The sequence below is a fragment of the Pseudonaja textilis genome, chromosome 1, assembly GCF_049901715.1.
Source record: "Pseudonaja textilis isolate UNSWEBS1 chromosome 1, rPseTex1.2, whole genome shotgun sequence".
NCBI classification, from domain to species: domain Eukaryota; kingdom Metazoa; phylum Chordata; class Lepidosauria; order Squamata; family Elapidae; genus Pseudonaja; species Pseudonaja textilis.
This window is the reverse complement of record NC_141990.1, coordinates 225,024,586-225,038,033: the sequence shown is the minus strand read 5'-3', so window position 1 is coordinate 225,038,033 and position 13,448 is coordinate 225,024,586. Positions and strand designations below refer to the sequence as shown.

The window sequence follows — 13,448 nt, the reverse complement described above, 5'->3', positions numbered from 1 at the left end:
GACTTTCATAGTTTAAATTCAAATAGATGTCTGTTGCCTGGAGCACTTTGTGTTCCTTCTCTCTGTTAATTTTGCCTGATATTTTCAGATCAAAAGCTTATCTGTGTTCAGATTAAACTGTAGCCAGCCACGCAGGGGTGAAGGGATTTGGGGTGTTTTCTTTCCACTGGTGGTAGCTGAACAGAATCATAGTTGTATGTGCAACCACCATACAAGTGTGATAACCCTCTTCGTAGATTCACATGCAAAGGAGAGATTCCCCAGACTTAATTTTAAATTTGCCACACATGTAACTTTCACTGAATACAAGTCACACATCTAAGCCAAATGTACTGTTTTATGAGGGGTCCTTGGTGTTCTCTGAGCTTGGTTGTTGTCTTGCAGAAGTTTCACAACCCAAACTGGTTAACATCAGTGCTAGCAGGGAATGGGGTTTACCTGACTGCCTACTAGTAGTGGTGATGTTGCCCAGTTTGGGTTATGAAAGATCTGCAAGAAAACAACCAAGCTCAGAAAAAGCATCAAGAACCCCTCATTTCAACCCTGAGCTATAAATATTCTTCTGTATGGGTACTATTTTATCCCTGCTAAATGACCTGTTCCTGCATACCTAATCAAGAAGGTCCAAGAAGTGGTTAATTGGCCAAAACTTGAGTTATAGATGAGATGGCGTTTAATGGATGAATCCTAGTCTACCAACAGTTTAATAGTTGACATCAGTGACAAGTAATCAATAAGATCAACAGTCTTACACTACAAACCTTGCTTTTAGTGGTCACAAGCAAGTTCTCTGCCCCTAAAAGTCTGTAGACTCAGTTGTCAAGTGCCTGGACTTTTTGTTATCAGGGACTGGTACTTGGGTCCTTTTGACCCCCACCCCACCCCTCTCCCCCGCCTTGATTTCTGTCAGGGACTACCTATAGCAGCACATCCCCAAAATGTTTGGTCCAGATCTCCAAAGTGGCTTATCCATACAAAAGTCTGTCTCTGTACAGTCTTGGCTATTTCATAATAAAGGGAGTCCTTGGTTATCTCTTCACCATCCATTGCTCGGTTTCCTGCTACTTCCCCTCTACTTCTCTAGAGGTTACCCTCATCTTATCTTATTTTGCCTTGTTTTATCTTATCAACTCTCTGCAGCTCCCAGAAACAACTACAGGCTTCTGTTATAGAAGCAGAACAATACAAACAAGACTCACTATTTTATAATAGTTACATTGTTCATCTGCCAAACTTGAAGTTACACTAAGGCAGTCAATGACTCAACCCATTTATCATGACAACTCTGTGTTTTTTTCATGGACTGCCAAGAATAATGTGGTGTGAGGGGGAAACTTAAATTGCATCCCTCAAATAATAAATAATAAAGGTAGATTTGCATTGATATCCTACTTAGGCCTGCTCAGAAGTAAGTTCCTCTGAGCCGTGCTTCTAAATAAATATGTATTGGATTTCTGCCTGAATAATGCATAAAGATAAGTGGAAATTCAGGGAGCCATATTAAAGATCTAACGATTTGTAAGGCTCTGTCACACACTTTGCAGGTATGGAATATGCACAGTATCAGAAAGCTCTAGATCCTTGTTTTTCTTGAAAGAAATCATCAAACAACTTTTCCATTTAGATAACTGATGGTTGGTAGCAACTGGAAAAGATTAGTTTAATTCTCTTCAATGGTTTCATTAAAGAATAGTATGCACAGTTGCAAATATAGTATTGCTAAACACCAGATGATCAGCTGAGTGTTATGAAAGAGGTCTGTTAGGATAGCCTAACCTTTCCATCCGGTGGCCTCTAAATGTGTTGGACTTTAATTTTTATACGTAGTTTTCAGCACACAGAAAGTTTTACCAGTTTTAACAGAATGGAAATCTGGAAAGTACAGTACAGGTAGTCCTTGACCTATGATTGGGTTGCAAATGTTCAAAGTTACGTTCCCCCCAAAAAAAAAAAAAACTACTTATGACCCAATTTTAGTTTACAATGATCACACACACATATACAGCAGTCACATTGCATTTTGGATGCTTGGCAACTGCCTCATGGTAGCTTGCAGGATTTTACATTTAGAACAGAACAGAACAGAACAGAATAGAATAGAATAGAATAGAATAGAATAGAATAGAATAGAATAGAATAGAATAGAATAGAATTCTTTTATTGGCCAAGTGTGATTGGACTCACAAGGAATTTGCCTTGGTGCAAATTCTCTCAGTGTACATAAAAGAAAAGATACATTTGTCAAGAGTCAAGGATCATCACGTACAACACTTAATGATAGTCACAGGGTACAATAAGCAATCAAATCATACTAGGAAACAGTCAATATAAACTGTAAGGATACAAGCGACAAAGTTACAGTCATACAGTCACAAGTGGGAGGGGATGGGTGATAAGGAATGTGCAGGGTATAGTCTCTGGCTTCCAGTGTTTGACAACACATTCCTGTAATATGGATTCTTAAACATTTCAAGTAGCAGCTGCTTTTTGGCACTGGATACTTTTAAGTAACATCTGTCTTGAAGGTTCCTTCTTTTTTTTTTTTAGCGTTGCAGTCTTGTTTCTTCCAGTTTTCTCTTCTTTCTGGTTTAAGAGCTGTCAGCATCTCTTTCTCTTCCCCTATTGTGCTTGTTTACAAATGTTGCTGGATCTGGTGTCATCTCTGAATTTCATTACCAAGCTGTTTACTTCCCATTCTGCCTCATTACGTAAAGCATTAAACCAATCAAGACCCTCTTATATCTCTGGAACTTCAGAAATATTAGCCCCAAACCAAATGTTCAAAATGAAAAACCTAACATTCACAGTTCAGGAAGTTGGCACAGCTTTAGCAAAATCAAAAGTTTTGTGCCAGGACAATCTGACTTTTGCATGTTTAGGTTATACATTTACATTTTTAAAGTTCTCTGTTGACATTTGAGTTTTTTGGAGGCACTTCTGAAACTTTGCCTCCGAGCTAGGTCTTTAACCTGGAATGTCCTAATTTACTTCGGCAGCCTCTTTCAGGTTTTAAAAATGAATGTTTAGATTGCCACCCTTGATTTAGATAAATATTCATACCCTTTTCTCTAAGAGACACTGCTTATTGAATGTGATTTCTTCTTCCACATTGTCCCAATAATCTCCTGAGAGAGGCAGAGTATTTCAAGATCATTCAGTAAGCAAGTGGGGGAATTTGAATTCATGGCATATATATCTTTATGTCAGTACTCCAATTGCTACATTAGAAAGGTTTCCCTGGAGCTAAAAACTTCATGCATGATCCCTTTTTGACTTCAGTGTAATTTTTTCTCAAGGTTGTTCTATGTGGACTTGTCAAAACTACTTCTGATATAAATACATTGTAAGCTTTAGTGAACATATGTATACAAGTCAGCATCTGCACTATAGCTGATGAAGTCCACATACATATAAGTGATTTTCAGAAAATAAACACACTAAAAAAGCATATAGGAGCATGTTTTTTTAAAAAAAAGAAGTGGTACTTGAAATATCCTTGCAGACAAAAAAGCAAGCAGGCTTACTCTTGGCCTGTGATAGACAATTTCAAGCAGAAAACGAGCAAATTGGCTTGGGCTAAATTTTGTCCAGCAAGCAAGGAACAAGATCTTTCATAGTATATGAAACTCCACAGTGGCATTCTAACCCAGGCATGTAAAGGAAGGGATATATATTGACATTTCCATGGGGCAGAGTTTGCCACCACTCGTCTGCATTGTTTTATCTTATATTTTATCTTCCTTTTTGGTCATGAAAAATGAAAGAGTGAAGGGGAAGGTGGCAACTCACAAAACAGATGGAGGCTCCAATCATACACGTGCTTCTGCAAGGAGGGAGCGGCAACCTCTCTGTGGCTCCTCCCCTGTGAGTGGCAGCAGCTGCCAGGATCCCCTTGTTTAACTCCAGTAGCTACAAGTCAACTGATTGTGTGGCTCAGACCTCTGTCAGAAGAAATCCTAGCAGCTGTTTGCCCTCAGGCTAATAGCTGGGCCAGCAATTTCCTTTTTTAAATAGTTTTCAAGGTTATATATTCCCCCTTTTATAGTATTTTGCTGCTAGGTCTTGCTTTCCAGGATATAGTAGTCGACAAATACCATGTTTCCCCAAAAATAAGATCCTGTCTTAATTTTTTTTGCCACCAGAAAAAGGCACCAGGTCTTATTTTCGAGGGATGTCATCCACTGACTAACCTCACTTGCGTGCGTCACCCTCGGCCTCCTTTTCTGTGTTAGAGGCCTTCAGGAACTTCTTCTGTGGCTGACAAGGCTGTCCTGAAGGCCTCTGCAGCCAATAACAGCCATGGATCGATTCAGAGCTTTGTTATCAGCTACAGAGGCCTTCAGGAAAGCTTTGCCAGTGTTGCTGGCTGCAGAAGAAATGGGCAGGTGTCGGGGTGTGCAAGGCCTGGCTACAACTATCTACAGGCAAGTAGTAGGGCAGCTCCACCCCCACATCCCCACCCTAGCTTAATTTTTACCAGGACAATCTGGAGTGGGTGGGATCTTAATAAGGGCTTATTATAGGGGTAGGGCTTATATTGGGTGCACGTGTAAAAATCAAGTTAGGACTTACTTTCAGGGTAGGGTGCATTTTCAGGGAAACAGGGTATCACCACCCTGGAGTGCTGCTTCATTACTTGTCTAGATTTTTAATAACTCCAGTGAGTTTGGAAGAGTTTTGTATCCCATTATTTAAAAGTAGGTATCTCCTGCTATTAGATCTGACTATTGTTCCATCTAATATAGGTAATGATGGACAGAGATCTACGGGATTTCCTTCTCAACCCTTTTTGAAGGGAATAAAAATTGAACTTGGACCTTTAGCATGTGGCATAGTGGTTAGAATGCAGTACTGCAGGTTACTTCTGCTGACTGCTCGCTGCCTGCAGTTTGGCAGTTCAATTCTCATTGACTCAGCCTTCCATCCTTCTGAGGTTGGTAAAATGAGAGCTGAGATTGTTGGGGGTAATATGTGTAAATCGCTTGGAGAGGTCTGTAAAGCACTGTGAAGCAGTATATAAGTCTAAGTGCTATTGCTATATAGTAAGTGTCTTACCACTGAGATAGCTCCTGTATATCTTACCTGTAATTTCCAGATCAAAATCAGTGGAATAGTAAATAAGACCTGGGTGCCAAGAAAGATGATGGTCTTGCTTTGTTTGTAGCCTCCTCTAACAAGCCAGAGGGAAGATGGCACCCACCTTGCATCAGGCATACCAGCGACGCTGGTGGATGGCCTGTACTGCGGTAGTGGAAAATCTCTTTTTCTCTGCGGTTTTGCTGGGCTGGGGCTCCTTACTCATTATGTTCAAACTTGAAGGCTTCTACTCCCATATGTGCACAGGTGAGTAGGCTGGGATCTGAGCCTATTAGGTAAGATAAAATGGTATGATGTGGATGTGGGGTGGTTGCAGGTGATATTCTGAGCAAAGTGTTGCACTTTCCATTCCGAAGAATCCTTGTTTGTCATTACTAATTCTGTACATACCAAAACATTTGCCGATGAAGCAAATTGGGTCCTATTATTAAAGCCTCAATGGGGACAGAATTAAGAATGAATTTGACAGAACGTTGATTAGTAACTTGTACTAATATTGTGTACTTGATAAAAAGTTGAGAGGGGAACTCAATACAAATGGATTCAGCAACTTCAGCCTTGGGGTCTGTCATTCATATGATTCTTCCAAGGTTTCTACACAACACTTGCAATATATGAGAGGGATTGAAGATGGAAGAATAAATAAATTAGTACCAAATTGATAGAACTGGTTTTATTATGTGGTAATGGCTTAAAGCAGCTTCTGCGGGGTCCTTTATCATTAATTTTCATAAAACATCTCCACATTGTAGTTCCCCATGAAGTTTCCCATGATCCTAATTCACGATAAAGCTGTGAAGCATTCCATGTGGCAGGATATAGCAGTGCTCCCTCAGTGTGACCATGTGAGATTAAAAATCCCACAAAGCTTGTTTCAAACCATATTTTTGTAAGAAACACCGTGGATGGATTAGCTCTTATTTTCCTACTATTTTTCTCAGGGACCCTGAGAAATCTTAAAATAGTGTTCTTCCTTATAAAATTGAAGTGCCTGAACCCAGGGTTGGGATTCAATTTTTTTAACAACCGGTTCTGTGGCCATGGCTTAGTTGGTGGGCATGGCTTGGTGGTCATGTGACTGGGTGGACGTGGCTTGCTGTTCATCTTATTGGCTGGGCATGGCCAACTCAATATCACTCACATCGAAGCACCATCTCCTCGCCTGGCCTGTCATGACTGTGGGGATGCTGCAAGAATCGTAAATGTGAAAAAGGATTATTAATCACTTTTTTCAGTGCCATTGTAACTTTAAATGGTCACTCCACACAAGCAAAGTACCAGCAAAGAAGGGGAAAAAAACTCCAGAGACGTTCCTGAAACAGGAAGCCTCGTCCTGCCAAGAATGTAATAAGTGTTAACGGAGAGGCAGTTTCTGTAAGCAACACCAGAATGTTTCCTTCCTGCCTTCCTTGCAGGATTCGGACAGTAATTTCTTCTAACAGCTGGTTCTCCGAACTGCTTAGAATGTTAACAACCGGTTCTAGAGAATAGGTGTGAACTGGTAGAATCCAACCCCTGCCTGAACCTCTCATTTTTTGGAGTCAGGCTTTTATTGTTTCTTGTGATACAGCACCTCAGATCATGGCCTAAATCTTTGACAAGCAACAGATTACTGTCTGACTTTATTAAAATTTTAGAAAGAGCTGTTCTCACTATAGACGATGGCCAAATCCATTGCTATCCCTGCCCACATTTTCTTCAACTTAGAATCATTCCCTGCTCCCTGGCCATTCTACTAGCAAAGCAATCCCTTTACTTTCAGACTGGGCCCACAGCAATCAGCTGGAACACTCAGAAGGTGATTCAGTTTCTGTTCCTTCCTAGGTCATTTTGCTCCTCTTTTTGCTTTCTCTGCTGTGCATGAGAATGTTGTGTTCAATCAACAGCATTGAACCAACAATCAAGAAATAATACCCTAATCAAGGAACTACCAACTCAGGAAAACAAGCTAATAGTAAACAGCCCAATCAAGGAGCCACCAACTCCTACCAACACTGACAGGGCAAGCCACTAATATATAAATTGAGAGCAAACCCACTCCCTTCTACCACTGATGATGTTACCTTGTTTGGTAATGCAGTGTCTAAAGAAAATAACCAAGCTCAGAGAGAATCAAAGACCTCCACAATGTTGTGTTTTCTTCAAGGCAGCAAGTAGGAAGATGTACAACAGGACTTGATCGTGCTTCTTTAAGAACAGAAAGCAGTCCTGCCGTAGGATAGAACAGATGCAAAAGTGGGATTTGAAATCAATGTCCTAATCTATTTTGCCATTTTCTCTTTAGATAAGAATAACACCAATGTTTCAGCTGTGGTTAATCTGACCCATCCCTTCAGTTGTGTGGAACAGGAAGAAATGCTTACCCTGGGTTTCACCATTGGCTCCTTTCTCTTGAGTGCAGCTACTTTGCCTCTTGGCATCCTGATGGATCGACTTGGACCCAGGCCACTTCGCCTAGTTGGCAGGTAAGAAGAACAAGGTTTCTGGGCTTGGGCAAACAGGATGGTGGCCTATTGAAGAAAATACTTGGGTTAGATTCAGTGGGATTAGAAAGTGGATTTGTAGATTAGATTGGATCGGGGAGGGAGAACTGAAAATAGATTGCCGCTTTTAAGGTGGAGAGTGTAATTGTGAAATAATTAGGGAATAATTTTTCAATATTTTTTGGTGTCTTTTTGAGGCAGAATTGCCATACCCGGAGCTTTTCAGTTGTGTTGCACTGCAACTCCCAATACGGCCACTAGAATTCTGGAAATTGTAACTGTGGTCATGTTTTTACTGAGATGTGAAACCTGGAACCACACTGCTTGCCAAATGAGAATTTTTTATTAAAAACAAAAACAAAAATTGGGGAGGAAATTGAATAATGAAACTACTAGGTATGTTTAACTGATATGGTGGTTGGCGTTAGGATAGAGTATTGAAATGTTGAAAATAAGCAATGAAGGATTATGACTTAATGTGAATATGTATATTAAGAGATATGATTGTATTATTAACTTTGCCTATACTAAAATCTATGATATATTGATGCCACTGTTACTGTATTGTTGAGTATGTGTAGATTGAAATAAAAAAAACTTGATTAAAAAGAATAGAATTCTGGAAGTTGTCATCAAGAGGGCACAGGTTGAGGAAAGCTGATCTGAGGGCATATCTTCGCTCAGCAATGATTTGATATATCTATTATTTCTTTATAGCGCCAGCTTTGCTCTCTCCTGTGCTCTCATGGCACTGGCTGCCTACAACCCATTAGGTGAGAAGAATTGTTGTGTTAATTGAATTAGTAACTTTTAATTACTTACAAATGGGAAAGTCTTCTCTCTTCTGTGATTTCTCTCTTCTTTTTTCTATGATTTCTCTCTCCTGACTTTCTCCTCGTTCTGTCATACAATTCAGCCCACTCATTTTGGTTTCCTGCCTTTGTGGCCCCACATGTGCACTACGAGTAATCCAATTAATAGAGAAATAGCCCTGGGAGTGATATAGCGACATCCTTTTTAATGATTCTAGATATATTCAAAAGACAGGTTCTCAAATTGGCAATCTTAAATCCCTTCAACTATCTCCACTCTTTCAATATGCTAGATTACAGCTTGTATCTTCCCCAACTAGACAATTGGATCTATTCCTTTAAAAAAAAACACTATACCATGTTCTCAAATCTTTCTGCTCTCCCCTCTCAGTCTTCTGTTATATTTTTATTTCCCACAAATCTCCTCCATTCCTTGTGAACACCATCCATCTTCTCATCCCATATTTCTGTTCTCCTTCCCAGTTCTTTCTCCATTGATTTTTCTTGGCCTTTCCCTAAATGGTTTTGGTGGAATCTGCCTGACCTTCACCTCCTTAACTGTAAGTACTGAAATAACCTTTCGCTTGGCCTTTCGCTTAGAATTTTTTCCAGCAAGATCAGAACAGACTGTTCTGAGGTCAGGGTGGGATCATTCTGGTCTTAAGTTATTTTGCCAATTCCTGAATTTTAGGATAAAGAGGCCTACTGGCTTAGTTTTCAAAGCTTAATTAGTTTGTTAGTTTTACTCAGATTCTCTGTATTGCTCAACCTAAGAAATTTCAGGCACAATCTGTAATTGATTGGCTTTGCCAAGACTTTCTACTAAATGTCTACTAAGTTGAGACCACAGCTTTGGGTCTGGGCCTGTTTCACTTCATTTCAGACACATTGATTACATACCTATTTTTAACTGAGGCTTAGATGTACACTTGGCTGAACTGAAAGACACACCAGGAATCTCATGTCTTTTAGAATGTAAGGATTACAGAAAGCATTTAGAAGAAAAGAGGGAGATTCCTCAGATCACTAAGCTTACAGCAGATCAATAAATTAGATCCAGTTCTTTTGTAGTGCAGTCATAGGTTAGAAGCGGGTTCTTCCTGAATTCCCACTGTTTTACATTAAAAGTGAAAAGTCACTGCCCCAACTCATTTTGTGGCTTGTAAAGCTCTTTCTGACTGTGATTGAAGGAATAGGATAGTAAAGCACTATTTGGTGGCTGGGGTGGTGATGGTTTATTGTAGCAGCCCCACTCCAAAACACTCTGGATCCAATATATAATTTAAAACATATTCAGGCTATTTCAGCTCACTGCCAGGAGTTCAATCCTCACCGACTCAAGGTTGACTCAGCCTTCCATCTCTCCAGGGCCGGTAAAATGAGGACGCAGATTGTTGGAGGCAATAGGCTGAGTCTATAAACCATTCAAAGAGTAAAGCACTATGAAGTGACGTATAAGTCTAAGACTTATGCTATACAGTATAAAGAGTCATAATAATAAAATACAAACACACACAAGGGTGTGTGTGATAGGGCTCCAGAAACACGTTAACCCTGGACCAGGAACAGAGGTAGATCTTAAAAGGTTTTCCCAAAAAATTGGAGAGTGGGAAGTATGTGTGTCTTAGAGAAGTGGCTTTCCAGAGGATAGAAGCTATGACACAGAAGGTGTGCTTCCTCAGTCCCATAAGAAAGACAGTGTTTAATTGAGGGGATCTGCAGTGCCCCCACTCCACCTGATCATATCAGGTGGGCAGAGTGATTGAAGTCAGCTAGTTCTGCAGATGTGGCAATACAAACAGGGCAGCTACTTTGTGGATTTGGGCTGGGATGTTCTGTCTTGAGTGGGTTGTGAGAGAAGGTTGGCTTCTTTTTGTTTCCAAAACATCATTAAGCTTATTTGAGGTTTACGGTGCACATCTGTATGGTCCTCTTCTCAAAACAATGGGAATCCAAAGTTCAGCATTGTAGTCAGAGGAGACATTAAGCAAGTTCAAGGTTGCAAAGAAGGTCCATTGCTGTTCTACTAAAACTTCAGGCCCTTGTTGAGGGGGTGTATTCTAAAAAAAAAAGATTTGGTACTTAGTAACACCACTGTGGCGCGACAGTGGCTTTAAGTGCCTGTCTGCAGAAAGGAGGAGACTGTGGAGGTCTGTACGGCTGCCACAATTCTGCTGGGAATTGCTGCACCTGTAATTTGATCCACCGGCTGATTGCTTGCTTGCTTGAGTTTATTATCCATGGAAGCAGCTCTAGGCAGCATACCAATAGAAGAAACAATTTAAAACAGGTTTAACATGCATAGCAGAAAAGAACGTCAACTACTTACATTGGGGAAACAGCAGTGTAAAGCCACATAGCTGAGGTCATTAATTGCTCTGTCCCAGAACCTATTGCAGAAAACCAAGGTATTAAGGCCTTCTTAACAGGCCACATGGAGCTGAGTGGGGTGGATGGTCCTCCAGAGGGCAGGAACAGCCTTAGAGAAAGCACATCTCTGAGCTCCAGCAGGGTGGCATTTCCTCGGGGACGGGCTCTGGAGCATATCAATCTTGTTGGAGCTTTACATTGTGTGATATTGTATTCATTGCTTGCAGGGCTAATCAAATAGCCACTGTAGTTTGCTTGTACAACAATGAATGTCCTTGTGCTTCAGATCTAATTGCCTGGACCAAAGAAGTCCCAAGAAGCATGGATCCATAATTTTTGTCCTGCGCCATCTGGCACCTAGTGGATGCTAGAGCCACCATTAGCTCTGATGAGTCATGATTAGGATACTCAGATTTTCCATGTAAAAGCTAGGATGCAGTGTGCTTCTGGGCCACAGGAAGGATATACGTAATTCTAAAATCTACATGCTTTTTAGTTGTGGGGAGAAGGGGAGATAAACACAAGGTGCCAAAGATAAATCTCTGTCTCAGCACAATTTTGAAAAGCATGCTGCTGTTCTTCCTCATTGGCAGTTTTTAAAAACTTTCCTGGCAATTTGTGCTTCAGATCTGTTTTTGCACTGTTGTACATTCAAGATATTTTTACAATGATTTTATGCATGTCTATGGGAATTGAAATTATACTGTGGAATCTATTGAGATTGTTCCTGTTGCAGGTAGACAACTTCAGTGGCAGAAGAGAGAAGTATGAGAGGGGTTTGTTAACTCACCCTTGGTGCTCCTGGAAGTCTGTCTAGAAATCCATTCAGACGTTCCTTAGAAAGAGTCATAAGGAAAGAGGATATCGGAAGGGGTGGGCGGGGGTGGGTGGTGATTTTCTTTCTACTGCTGTTAGTTTGCTGGTGCAAAACCTCATTCTTTGGGATTCCTTCAAATCAATTTGCATAACTTCTGTGTAATACCCGAGGGCATCTTTTGGCATCTGTGCTTCAGATTTGAGTGGTTTTTGTTTTCACAATGGTAATTAAAACTTTGCAGTTTGGGCTCAGTGGGATTGCTCTTGTGGTACCCGTTTGTACGTCACTGCCTGCATGTCTTTCAAACAGCCCCCCAAACCTCGGTAAAATGCAACTCCTTTAAAGCATTACAGAAGATAGTACACGAGTGCTTCACATTCATCAAATAACATTTTAAAGCTGGAACCCCCCCACACCCACCCCCCAAAAAACCCTGCACAGCAATAATAACAACAGGACACACAAAAACTCTGTTACTCTGGTTTTTATGAGACAGCTGGCCAACAAATACAATATAAATATCGGATGGTGTGGACAGTGGTAACACACCATGACAGGAACTGATGAAGATTGTTATCTGCCTGAAAAATCATGGGGATCCATTGCTTGATTCCAGAATTTATAATTCATCAGGTAGTTTGTGGGCATAGATATGAGCATATCTTTAACAATCTGTGAGAACCTGTGCCCTGACTTAATGATTTTATAGCTGTACCATAAAGTTGCATCCCTCACCACATGGAGGGATGTGCCAGGGCAGAGAGGAGTATGATCTCTGAATTGATAGTGACTTAGCTCTTTAAAGATATGTATTTAGAAGGGTCTGTGCAAGACACATAATCATAACATAATCGTATATGTGTGACTAGTCTTTTGAAAATGGTTTTCAAGGAGGCATTGTTTTTACAGCAGGCCTTGAACCAGTCTCTGGAAAGATGCTGAGTTTTCTCCACAGGCTTGTTTCTTTAGCTTTTCTTACGTTGTTGACCTATTTGCCCATCACAACTCTTCTATAATTGTTGTCCTAATGACTTCTCAAAAGTACAAAGCTCATAGAATTTCCCTGAAAAATTGCTTGTCTTTCTCTTTCTTTTAGTGTTCCTTATTACAGTAAAAAAAAGCCAAAAATAATTTTAATAGTGATCATCACTGACTAAAAATTCTCTGCATTAAGCAATGATCAGCAGACTCTGAACATCTTTTTCCCAAATGAAAGAAGTGCCAATGATTTAAATGGGGCATATAAGTTTGAAAGTGGACTCTATTAAGCTGCTCTCTGAACCAATCCAACTGCAAATAAATAGTAAATATCATAGATATGTTGCCCATATGGCTCCCACCTTTTTTTCCTCCCAAATTATACTGCCCAAGTTCTGTGCCACAAGCATAGCCTTTTAGCAACAGAGTTCTCTGACCATTTTGTCCATAATGAGGGACAAAACTGATGTAATAAGCCTCCATGACAATTAAGGCAATTATTTCTTCCTTAACTTAAATAATTAAGGCAATTATTTCTTCCTTAACTTTTCTTCTTTCCACCCCTCCAAAAAACAAACAAACCTCAAACCATTGGCGAGAGAAGTCAGATTATCAGCCACGATATCTGTGGTTATCAAAAGATGAAAAAAAAATGAAACAACTCTAAGGTCTGGCTCTGCTTTAAAACTATTGCTCATCCCAACAATAGGCAATTTACAAAATATCCATGGCTTTTCTTGGCACAGGAGTTTGCTTTTGTAGCATAGAGAATAAATATAGCATTGCTTTGGAGACGTATTCTCAAGCATAACAACTAGGGAGTAGAATAAAATCTTTGTGCCCCTTTGAAAGGCTGAGTGTTTTTTCAAACAAATTAAAAAATACATTCGT

At 40.2% G+C, this 13,448-nt stretch overlaps 1 protein-coding gene across 2 annotated transcripts in view; it reads left to right on the top strand.

The window, feature by feature from the left end:
• Nucleotides 1-13,448, top strand: part of SLC43A1 (solute carrier family 43 member 1) — a 36,288-nt gene that overhangs the window by 1,390 nt on the left and 21,450 nt on the right. For both annotated transcript variants that reach the window (XM_026719724.2, XM_026719727.2), the window contains 4 exons: nt 5,165-5,343; nt 7,382-7,562; nt 8,298-8,353; nt 8,876-8,952. In XM_026719724.2, the coding sequence (XP_026575509.2) occupies nt 5,190-5,343; nt 7,382-7,562; nt 8,298-8,353; nt 8,876-8,952 (468 nt within the window). In that variant the 5' untranslated portion in view covers nt 5,165-5,189. The remainder of the gene's footprint in view (nt 1-5,164; nt 5,344-7,381; nt 7,563-8,297; nt 8,354-8,875; nt 8,953-13,448) is intronic.